At 39.7% G+C, this 12,715-nt stretch overlaps 1 protein-coding gene across 1 annotated transcript; it reads right to left on the bottom strand.

Annotated features, from left to right (window-relative positions):
• Positions 1-5,740: 5,740 nt before the first annotated feature.
• On the bottom strand, positions 5,741-9,043 carry mustn1b (musculoskeletal, embryonic nuclear protein 1b). The gene is made up of 3 exons (XM_034167190.1): positions 8,918-9,043; positions 8,701-8,824; positions 5,741-6,181 (listed from the first exon to the last, which is right to left on the bottom strand). Exons 1-3 carry the CDS (start codon positions 8,924-8,926, stop codon positions 6,069-6,071), a joined length of 246 nt encoding a protein of 81 aa, XP_034023081.1. The 5' UTR covers positions 8,927-9,043; the 3' UTR covers positions 5,741-6,068.
• Between the last annotated feature and the right edge of the window lie 3,672 nt (positions 9,044-12,715).

Below are 12,715 nucleotides of genomic sequence, written 5' to 3'. Positions count from 1 at the left end.
ACAGAGCGCACAAACAGGCTGACAGCTGTCAGTGATCGCCTGCTGTTAGTCCTTAGGTCTTTGATCACTATATACTTGCATTGCAAGATTTTATTTGTCTGGCTGGACTCCTAACTGCTGTTGAACTGTGCTGGCAGTGTGCCAACTTCCCACATGTGCGCAACATTCAAATACAGCCAGTGGACTTTCTCTTTTCTCTTTTTTTAAACTCTTTTTTTGTTGTCATTTTACTTGATATGCATCTTAACACAACCTTAGCCGGATTATTGTTGTGGAACGGCACTTCACATGGGATTTATTTAAACCAGAGATGGATTATGCTTTTGTCATCTGATCGACGTTGTCAGCACACAGTGGAGCCGGGTGAAAGGGACTTGACCAGCTGTGGAACGCGAGGTACCGGAGGTGAGTTACATGTTTATTTATGTCGTCATGTGCTGAGCAAACATTTCCACATCATACCTGCTACAAACTTAGGAGGTGAATGTGTAATAATACGTGTGTTACAGTGGTGACATCCCATTCAGCTGTGTTGCTGGGCGCTGCACCAAGCCTCTTACGCACGCATAGTGCCACATACATGTTATTACATAACATTTCCTTCGCCCTCCCTGGCCGGGGTCCAGTGGGGGTGGACAAACGTGGCACAGCATGTCGGCACTGAGATCGGCTCTGAGATCGATCGGTCGATCTCAGAGCTCAATCAGCTGTAATAAGATCGTTTCAAATGCTGTTTTGATGCCGTTAGAATATGTAAATTGCGGTCAGATGGTCGTCAGATTACACATGGATTGACGTCAGATAGGTGTCCCATCTCGACGGTGCACAGAAAGTTTTGAACATGTGCGTCACACTCGGGGCCGCCGGCCGATTTTGACCAACTGTGTCAACTTCCGCAGATGGCTGTCAGAATATTTTGGAATTGAAGTCCAACACCTTTCGGATGTGCTCCAATTCATACATCTGCGTGATTTCGGCTATGTGTGACAGGGGTATAAGAAATCACGTGTACATAAGTATTCACACCCTTTGCTCAATACTTTGTTGATGCACCTTTGGCAGCAATTACAAAGTTAGACAGTTAGACAGCTTCATGATGAAGTGGTACAGAGGAGGGTTCTCAGATGTACCTTCTGGCAAATTGTAGCTGAACTTTCAGGTCTTCTTTTTAATAAAATCCTCCTCTATACCATTTCATCCTGAAGCTGTATACATAACTGGGGATACAAAATGCAAAACATGCACAATGCACAATTTCTCCAATCACAGCCACAGAAGCCTGTAACTTCTTCTGGGTTGTCTGGGTGGCTTTCCTCACTCTTCTTCTTGCACAGTCACTCAGTTTTTGAGAACTGTCTACTCCACACAGATTTACCATAGAGTGCCATACTGTTTGTTTTTCATCTGATGTAAATAAAAGTTCAAGACATATTCAGTGACTTAGAAATGTTCATGTATCCATCCCCTGGCTTTGTGTCTTGTACAACAACATGACCTCTAACCTTAGTGACATGAAATATGGTGTTCCACAGGGGTCTGTCTTAGGCCCACTGTTTTTCTCCCTTTATATAGCACCCCTTGGGCACATATTGTGGTGTTTTGGGATTACCTTTCATTATTATGCTGACGATAATTGTTGTATATGCTGATAACTGCTGGTAATCTCATCCACATAAAATCCTTCGAGGATTGCCTTGCATCAGTGAAAAGCTGGATGTCCAGCAATTTCTTGCTTTTAAACTCAGACAAGACCAAAATGCTGGTTCTTGGTCCAGTGAGATATCGGCATCAGTTTGACCAGCTAAGTTAGGAACCCTGGGGTGATTTTTGATCCCATGTTGTCCTATGACCTGCACATTAAAGATATTACGAGGACTGCTTTCTTCCACCTGCAAAATATAGCAAAGATTCGGCCCATCCTGGCTGATGCTCAGACCCTGATTCATGTATTTGTCTGTTCTAGACTGGACTATTGAAATGCTCTATTTTCTGATTTACCGCAGTCCAGCATTGGGGGTCTCCAATTGGTTCAAAATGCTGTTGCCAGAATTTTGACAGGAAGCAAAAAGTTCAACCACATTACACCAATTTTGGTGTCTCTTCACTGGCTTCCTGTCTCTGTGAAATTTAATTTTAAGGTTCTGCTATTAATCTATAAAATTATTCACAGGCTAGCACCTCCCTACTTAGCTGACCTAATTAAACCCTACATATCGGCACAGGCTCTGCGTTCTCAGGGTGCAGGACTACTTTGTGTCTCTACGGTGAAAAAAAGTCTGCAGGCCACAGAGCTTTCTCTTAATGTGGACCTGTTTTGTTGAATGATTGCCCTGCATCAATAAAACAGTCAGATTCTGTAGACATTCAAATCCAGAATGAAAAGGCATTTATTCTCCCGCTTGTATGGCTAGCATACTGGCATAGAATGGTACTATGCTTCCTATCCTTTTAAATTAATTTTATTAGTAATGGAACAGGTCTCTGTCTCAACTTCATCTCAATTCTGGGTCTGTTAGTGAAGCTTAGGGTTAGCACCTGGTGATCACCTGAGTATTTTCTATGCTTTCCTGTTGATTTACTGCTGTTGAACTATACCTTAGCTCTAGTTTTCCAGTCGACTGATCCTGCTCTTTTTCTCTCTGTCTGAGGTACTCGTCACACAAGATTGAAAGCTGCAAACCACAGGATGCTGGATTGACCCTGAGATGCCATGCCTGAAGCTTATGCAGCACACTGCAGTCTGTGTTTGGAATGAATGTTGCCACGGTGACAGGCCCACTGGCAGAGTAATGGAGGAACACTGGCCCTCCACCTCAGGATGCTGGATGACCCCCTGCCTGCAGCATAAACGTTTGCATGGTCATCTCAATAATTGCACTTTGCTTTTTATGTTGTTTTTATTTCCTGTTTTCTGTTTCTTCTGCTTTGTAAAACTGTGTAAAAACCATAGAAGTAGAGAGATGGAATGCCAACTCCTGATCTCGGGGCCTGAGGTTGTGCCGTGCATGTGCGAGAGGACTTGGGGTTTTTCACTTCCGGTCTTTTGCTGTGCAGCCCGCGCTTCATTCACAGGAATTATAAACTCCAATATTTTGCTGGGAATCACAAAATAAGATTAATGGATTTGATCAATTATTCTGAATATTTTACAGAGATTTACATTTTGTAGCTTCCCCGATTATCGCTCACAGAGTCACGCTGCTCTCAGAATAAAAATGCTTTGTTGGTGCCGCGCTGTTATTGCTGTGAAGGTTTGCAAAGAACCGGTTAGGTTGAAAGATCAAGATATACCCCACGTATCCCACACGTCGGGAACTATTCAGCTAAAATATATCTTATATATAGATCTTGCAGTCGATTAGCAACAAGGCAAGTTTTAAAAGACAAAGTTATGTTTATTCAGTCAGCTAAGGGAGGATCACGTCACCTTTTTATTTATTTTTAGTTTTTTTAATGTGATTTCTGGTCCAAAAGATGAGCTTTTCTTCTAGTCCATTATTTTCTTGTCCAAAACGTGGTGCTAAATTTGTTGTCTACACTTCTACAGGGATACAGTTGCCATTTATTTGAATTTATTGAGATCTTATTGTTCTCTGTTCAATTTGTATTTTTATTTTATTGATATCCCAGTGTAAATTGTATATATATAAACTACACACTTATTGCTAGTTACATTAACTGATGAGATTATAATGTCTTTGCAATCTTTACATATTTAATCGAGCTCCTCTGTGTTAAGTTTTAGCCTCACATGGATCACAATGGAAATAAGTGTTTGTTTTATTGTGTCATCTGTGTATCATTGATATATTCACCTTTCTGTGTTTATATTTATTTTACAAAAATTAACTCAACAATTCTGTAAATACTGATGATTTTTGTTTTACTCTAAATACTATTTTATCTGAGGGAACAAGGCTGTCCACATTGCCAGACTGAGAACTGCTCCACTCAGCATCCAAGAGTCAGCTGGTGGTCTCCTGTGACCTGCATCCTCCTGTCAGTCGCCATCTGGTAGAACGCCACCTGTGCGGCCTCGCAGTTGATCCCAGATATCCTGGACGTCTTCATAATGCAAGAACTAACAATGTGTGCAGTTCTGAAACTACAAAACTTTCATGTAATTTTAAATCGTGTAATATTATACAAACCTGCTGGGCTTGCTGGTGATTTTTCCACAGTTTTGGCAGCTTGATAGAAACTGAAGGCAGGTGTCAGGTCCTTCATGATGCCTCTCATATTTTCTTTGATTTGTGTGGACTGAAATAAATTATGCATATTTCCCACTGCCGCCAAGTGCTTGCTCACAGGGGGTCGTTTTGACCGCTGGGGTTTTTCTGTAATTATTGTATGGCTTTTGCCTTACAATATAAAGCGCCTTGGGGCAACTGTTTGTTGTGATTTGGCGCTATATAAATAAAATTGATTTGATTTGATATTTTATTGTATTGACTGTGTGATACCTCAGTGATATCAAAATAATGTATGACTGAAAATAAAAGGTGAATTGTTCTTAACAATGAGTTTTGTTGTTTCGCAAAAGAACATGTCAGCCAATATTTCTTTGAAATCCTGGGAAAAAAAAAAAATAGAAATTGCTGCAGTGAGGCTGGCAGCCTTCTGATATCGCACAAATCTCTGCATGTTGCTGTTGGACCGACTAAAATTCCCCCAAATACACACACACACACACACACACACACACACACACACACACACACACACACACACACACACACACACACACACACATATATACATTTTTTTCCAAAATAGAGTTTATGTTGAGAGGTCACTCTCATAGTTTTGAGGTGCAAATATGCAGATATGACTCAAGAAAATATTTTATATTTACTGGTAACTTTGTGGGACAGCCCCCTTCATCATGTGGTAAATGCTCCAAGTGTTATTATTTCAAAGGAATACTAGTTTCATTTTATGGTGTTTGATTTTTATTGATTGACAATTGTATTATGGTGTTTGATGACTTTTACTGTGCTATTCATGAGTTTTATATGGTTATATTTGAGTTTTACTATGATACTTTTCTATCTCATGAATGGTGTGTGCTTTTATTGTATTTTTTATACACGTTTTATGAATAATTAATGATTACTGACCGGGATTTTCCGCCACAGTTGGCAACAGTCTGCTTGATCTTATCAATAATAGTATTATCAAGTTGTGTCCTGAATAGAATTTAAAATCAACCAGAACTTCATTCAAGCTACACTTTGAACATACTTCGAGAGGATAACTTGCTGAAGCCACAGAAGAAAACGCAAAAAAAAAAAAAAAAAGCAGGAAACTGTGCTTTTAAAGCACATCTGGTATTGCTGGCAGACAACCGGAAGTGAATTACCCCAACTCTCACGGCCGAGTGGCTGAAATCTCGGGGTCGCAAGCTCACAAACAGAAGTCAATGGAACGAGATCTTGAGTTGGCATTCCAGTCTCTCTACTTCTATGGTAAAAACCTTGTAACTGCAAGAATGGCCCAAGCAGAGGGTCACCCCTTTGAGTCTGGTCTGCTTGAGGTTTCTTCCTCAAATCATCAGAGGGAGTTTTTCCCTTACCACTGTCGTCTATGTGTTTGCTCTAGGCGTTGGTAAGGTTAGACCTTTCTCGTGTGAAGCACCTTGAGGCAGCTTTGTTGTGATTTGGTGCTATATACCAAAATTTCTCTCTCTTTAATGCTCTGAGTAGCTCTGAGAAGTTTCCTTCAGCTAGTATCATTATTTACAGTGTTTATTTGTTTATGGGGGAATGAGCAGTTAAACAAACAATGTCACAACTCTGACAAACAAATAGAACAAATCAATGGCAGCACAACAGCCAATCATAAGTAAGCTCAAGCTGTTCACTGAGGTTGATGCACCATGCAAAGTACAATACATGTTTTCATAAGATGACAGTCATTGTTGCACAAAAGCAGCCATTTGAAAATTTCCCAGATCCCACTTCTTTTGGCAAACCAACGAACTTTGTGCATTTCAAGTCATACAGGACACCACATAGTCAGGAAGACTTCTGAGTGTGTGTTGTTGTCGCTTTTGGTTTACAGCTTGTCTACTTGCTGAACACACTGGCTCCAGGAGCTTTGGCAGCAGGCTTCTGCAGCGCAGTCTCTCCACCTGTCCTCACACCGCTGAACACAGATGGAGCCACTTTGCCCATCCGTTCTGCACACAGAAACAAATGCACAATCTCAGGAAAAACACATGAATGTGACTAAAAGAGGAGAGAACCCATCACCAAACACTTATAGCATTTTGTAATGTGCAGACCTCCAACAAGGCTCCCAAATACTCCATATCATATTTCCCCAAGGTTTAGCAAAAGCCGAGGTGTGTAACCTGTCCAATCCTCTCCAAGACTTTAACTCAATGACTCAAAAACTATAAATGCTATCATTCAGAAATTCTCCAAATTAATAAGCCATATAATGAGGGTAAGCTGATTAAAATTTGATTAACTATGACGCACGAGATCAGTCCACAAAGAAACTTTGTTTTGCTCATGTAATATGGGCATGTCTGGGCTTGTTGCAGGGAATAATGTAAGCATCACATGTATCATGGAAATTTAGCAGATGTGGCTGAAGTTGTATGTAGCTTAAAATTAGCCCTGATCTGTTACTGATGATCTTTTACTTTTCAACGATAAAAGATCTGTAAGACAAAATGAGTTGTGTGGTTGGTTGAGTTGAAAGACCATGAAAACCTACTTGAGGTTGGAATTGTGTCAGCACAGCAGCAGGGTTGTGAATGCAAAATAAAATGGGTAAGAAATAATTGAGAGGATAATGCAATGTTCGAAGCCCCCTGCTGAATGATGTTTTTGTTGAAAAATAAAAGCACTGCTGTGTTTCCATTTAAATGTGTCTTTAAAAGTTGTCAAAAGCTATAACAGTCATCACAACAGACGCACTGAAACACCCTGGTTAATCCAAGCTGGCACAGCTGTAGTTCAACATCATGATGCTGTTTAAACTTCATCTGAATCAGATTGCTCCAGACCAGGCCGGTCTGACTTCATACCCAAGAAGTTAACCATCATCCTAGCTCTACGAGTACTTATTGAATGCAAAGGCAAATATCCGCAGTGATTCTTTGATGCACGCAGTTGTGGAGTAGGTGGCTCAGTGGAAAAGGAGGTCGGCTACAAATATGTTGAACTGTACTGGATTCCTGGTTCTGCTACCTCTGTGTGTCCTCGGACAAGGCACTTCATCTGTCCACCCAGCTATAAATGAATACCTCTCTTGGCTGGGAAGATAACCTGATTGACAGGTCAGTACAGTACACAAATATAGCACCACCCACATGCTTGATATATGTGCTTTTCTGTCATTTGTTTAGACGTCAACACACAAGTACACTCTAAAAACTGTTACTGTGTTTTTTGGTGAAACATTTTTACACTTAAAAATATTGAATCAATTAAAAAGGTGTGAAATAATTTTCATATACTTGATGATCTTGTTAAATCTAAGTAAAAATATTAAGTATATTAGTTCTTCCCAAATATTCTGAATGAAATTTGCCAAACAAAATAAGTATATCTCAAAAAATATAATTTGTTAAGCAAATGCTAATTTATTTTGATGAAATAAACTCAAATAATAAATGCTGTTGTTGTTGTCCATCCAGCTGCTCCCGTTTTTGTTCGGGGTCGCCACAGTGGGTACAGCCAGATCCACACTGGTATCTGGCACAAGTCTAACACCGGATGCCCTTCCTGACGCAACCTGGAGAAACACACACAGCCGCTGGTGTTCTAAAGAGGTCTCTCATCCAAGTACTAACCAGATCCTGCACTGCTTAGCTTCCAAGATCTGATGGGATCAGGCTGACAGAGCAGACTGGCTGCAAACTCAAATAATAAATGTAAAGTTCAGATAAAATTAACTCTTAATTTTTTAGGCATTTCATTTGATATATCCAAATCAAACAATTAAATGAATGTGTTTCAGGGATTTTAATAAGTCAGTAAAGCTGTTTCTTATTGTCATATATACAAAGCCGCTGAATTACTTTTCAGAGTGATTTTCATTTTTGGATTTTTTTTTTTTTCCATGTTGTTAAGAAAGTGGTTTATGAAATATCTGAAAATAGTAAATCATCAAATTTGATAACCTAACACTTGCAAATGCTTGACATTTTTGCTTGATGAACAGTATAATCTGGGGAAATGACCAAAACGGGAAGATGGGGATCTAACATGAGGAAAGAGGAAAGAACAACAGCACCACAGAAAGGAGAGCAGCCTGTGGTTTCTTTTCAACATTCTAAACAAATGCTGTTCTAATGTTATTTCTCTCTATGAGTGAATTATTACGTATGTAACTGACACTCAACAGTCACTGTAATATACATATTTACAAATGTGATAAAAATTCTTTTGCCTCACCACCAAATCACCCCCCCCCCCCCCCCCCCACTCCACCACCACCACCACCACCGCATAACCTCTGGAGCCACCTGGTGCCCTCTAGTCCAGTTTGTACTTTTGCCCCTGTAAAACTATGAGTGGAAAGTTCTAGATTCATTTGATGATTTATATTTGGTTGATCATACAGAGTTGTTGACAAGCACAACAGGAACCCAAGAAACAGTTTCTCTGTGGATAGTTCTGTTTTCAGGGCAGAAGGGAGTAATTTGGTTCATGTGGCATCACGTCTGTTTCAGATTTTACTCACCACACTCCACCATGACCTCATAGGTCTTACTCTTGACTTCGCCCCTCAGCCCCAGTTTACTGCGGGCTCCTTTTAGGTCCTCCTCCTTCATTGGTGGACGCTTCTTCTTCTTTACTTCGCCCGACTGGACCCAATGAGACACAATTGAAGAACATGAGTTTGGGTTCATCCATAATAATTAACTTTAGATAATCAGAAAACGATGTTCTTGACTTACTTCTGACATGCTGAGTGGTTCCTGTATGATATCAGTGCTGGGTGCTTTTCTCGTCTGCTGCTTTGTCTCAGGACAAACGTGACTTTATATAGTCTTGGGCCAGTGAGTCAGTCAGACCCATGCCCACAGTTCCACCCTGCCTGTTGTCACAGTGTATTATTAGCTTTGACGTGAGGGATGGGGCAGCTTGATCGGACCTCCTGTCTGTTACGATAAGCTTACAGGCCAACAGCTGATAATTCCAGACACAAGCTGTCAGCTGCCATGCTGGACCCCGGCACTGTTACCCTCTGTTTTTAAAGCTTGGTGTGGGTCACGTGGTAAAAACTGCTGTCAACAAGGGTGTCGGAATGCTGTTATTGTGCCACACCTCTCTGGTGCTTGTGTCTATTACACCTTAATTTGGGCCAATGCACGTGTTTTTGGGTTTTGTAAAAAAAAAAAAAAAAAAAAAAAAAAAAAAAAAAAGAATAAAGAAAAAAACTGCCTGACAGTTAGCGCATGAGCAAATAAAAATATTAAAAGGGTTTTCAACCATACAGAGCTACAGTCAGACAGTATTTCTGGTCAACTTGTCTGGTTCTGTGAAGTCACAGGAAAGCCATGTGTGATGATGAACTTCTGCTGTCAGGCCTCTATGACCGGGATGATGATGTCACAAAATTGTTTATACGGTGCATCCAGAAAGTATTCACAGCGCTTCACTTTTTCCACATTTTGTTATGTTATAGCCTTATTCCAAAAAGGATGAAATTCTTTTTTTTCCTTAAATTTCTACACACAATACTCCATAATGACAATGTGGAAAAACAAGTTTTGTTTTGTTTTTTTAGTTTTATGTAAATTTATTAAAAATAAAAAATAATAAATCACATGTACATAAGTATTCACAGCTTTTGCAATGAAGCTCAAAATTGAGCTCAGGTGCATCCTTTTTCCACTGATCATCCTTGAGATGTTTCTACAGCTTAATTGGAGTCCACCTGGGGTAAATTCAGTTGATTGGACATGATTTGGAAAGACACTGCCAAAGATGCATCAACAAAGTATTGAGCAATGAATACTTATGTACATGTGATTTCTTAGTTTTTTATTTTTAATAAATTTGCAAAAATGTCACCAATTATACAGCTTCCTGATAAAGTGCTATAGAGGAGGATTTTCTTAAAAAGAAGACCTGAAAGTTTAGCTACAAATTGCCAGAAGGTACATCTGAGATGCAAGCCTGGATTTGATCTGTTTTGGTGAATGAAAATCCTTCTCTGCTCTACTCCACTATGAAGCCAAGAATGGTGATGCAAAATGCAAAATTTTCACTGTGCACAATGTCCCCAGTCTCCAGAAGCCTATAACTTCTTCTGAGCTGTCTAGTTGTCTTGGTGGCTTTCCTCACTCTTCTCCTTCTTGAACAGTCACTCAGTTTTTGAGAACTGTCTACTCCATGCAGATTTACCATAGAGTGCAATACTGTTTGTATTTCTTTGTAATTAATGTAAATAAAGTCCAAGACATATTCAGTGGCAGCTTTACCATCAGAGAGCCTTGTCCACAACTACCACAAAAGACTCCAAGCTGTCATTGATGTTAAAGGGGGCAATACACGGTATTAAGAACAGGTGTATAGAAATGTTCGGGTCATGTGGGTAAATACAGTTGTTTGACAATAAATGGCTTCACCCAACCACTAACCATGAGTGAAAATAAATGTTTTTGTGTTATCATTTATACTATATATATATATATATATATATATATATATATATATATATATATATATATATATATATATATATATATATATATATATACATACACACACAGTTGTATGCAAAGGTTTGGGCACCCCTGATAATTTTCATGATTTTTCTTTATAAATCATTGGTTGTCTGGATCAGAAATTTCAGTTAAATATATCATATAGCAGACAAACACACTGATATATGAGAAGTGAAATGAAGTTTCCAGTATGTACAGAAAGTGTGTAATTAGGCAGGTGCATAAATTTGGGCACCCTTGTCATTTTATTGATTTGAATACATTTAGCACTAATTATTGGAACACAAAATTGGTTTGGTAAGCAGGTGGATCCAATCATGAAAAGGGTATTTAAGGTGGCCATTTGCAAATGTTTCCCCTTTTTGCATCTCGTGTAATGAATGGCAACATGAGAGCCTCTAAACAACTCTCAAATGACCTGAAACAAAGATTGTTCAACATCATGGTTTAGGAGAAGGATACAAAAAGCTATCTGAGAGATTTCAGCTGTCAGTTTCCATTGTGAGGAAATGGAAGACCGCAGGCACAGTAGGGGTTAAGGCTTGAAGTGGTAGGCCACGAAAAATCTCATATAAGCTTAAGTGAAGGATGTTGAGAACAGTCATAGTCAACCCACAGACGTGGTCCAAAGACCTACAACATGATCTTGCTGCAGATAGTGTCTCTGTGCATCGTTCAACTATACAGCGCACTTAGCACAAAGAAATGCTGTATGATGCTGTAATGCAGAGGAAGCCTTTTCTGCGTACACGCCACAGAGTTGTTTTGTTAGGTATGCTAAAGCACATTTAGACAAGCCAGCTTCATTTAAACTTCATTTCACTTCTCAAATATCAGTGTGTTTATCTGCTATATGATATATTTAACTGAAATTGCTAATCCAAACAACCAATGATTTATCAATCAATCAATCAATCAATTTTTTTTATATAGCGCCAAATCACAACAAACAGTTGCCCCAAGGCGCTTTATATTGTAAGGCAAGGCCATAACAATAATTATGTAAAACCCCAACGGTCAAAACGACCCCCTGTGAGCAAGCACTTGGCTACAGTGGGAAGGAAAAACTCCCTTTTAACAGGAAGAAACCTCCAGCAGAACCAGGCTCAGGGATGGGCAGTCTTCTGCTGGGACTGGTTGGGGCTGAGGGAGAGAACCAGGAAAAAGACATGCTGAGGAGGGGAGCAGAGATCGATCACTAATGATTAAATGCAGAGTGGTGCATACAGAGCAAAAAGAGAAAGAAACAGTGCATCATGGGAACCCCCCAGCAGTCTACGTCTATAGCAGCATAACTAAGGGATGGTTCAGGGTCACCTGATCCAGCCCTAACTATAAGCTTTAGCAAAAAGGAAAGTTTTAAGCCTAATCTTAAAAGTAGAGAGGGTGTCTGTCTCCCTGATCTGAATTGGGAGCTGGTTCCACAGGAGAGGAGCCTGAAAGCTGAAGGCTCTGCCTCCCATTCTACTCTTACAAACCCTAGGAACTACAAGTAAGCCTGCAGTCTGAGAGCGAAGCGCTCTATTGGGGTGATATGGTACTACGAGGTCCCTAAGATAAGATGGGACCTGATTATTCAAAACCTTATAAGTAAGAAGAAGAATTTTAAATTCTATTCTAGAATTAACAGGAAGCCAATGAAGAGAGGCCAATATGGGTGAGATATGCTCTCTCCTTCTAGTCCCCGTCAGTACTCTAGCTGCAGCATTTTGAATTAACTGAAGGCTTTTTAGGGAACTTTTAGGACAACCTGATAATAATGAATTACAATAGTCCAGCCTAGAGGAAATAAATGCATGAATTAGTTTTTCAGCATCACTCTGAGACAAGACCTTTCTGATTTTAGAGATATTGTGTAAATGCAAAAAAGCAGTCCTACATATTTGTTTAATATGCGCTTTGAATGACATATCCTGATCAAAAATGACTGCAAGATTTCTCACAGTATTACTAGAGGTCAGGGTAATGCCATCCAGAGTTAGGATCTGGTTAGACACCATATTTCTAAGATTTGTGGGGCCA

The sequence above is a fragment of the Thalassophryne amazonica genome, chromosome 3 (genome assembly GCF_902500255.1).
Source record: "Thalassophryne amazonica chromosome 3, fThaAma1.1, whole genome shotgun sequence".
Classification (NCBI taxonomy): Eukaryota; Metazoa; Chordata; class Actinopteri; order Batrachoidiformes; family Batrachoididae; genus Thalassophryne; species Thalassophryne amazonica.
Note: the sequence above shows the minus strand (reverse complement) of the source record. Positions and strands in the feature narration are given on the sequence as shown.

Bases quoted from the DNA above. Each gene is read 5' to 3' on its own strand.
- mustn1b (XM_034167190.1), bottom strand. The intron at 6,182-8,700 runs GTGAGTAAAATC...TTCTGTGTGCAG, and splicing joins TGAGGTCATGGTGGAGTGTG to AACGGATGGGCAAAGTGGCT.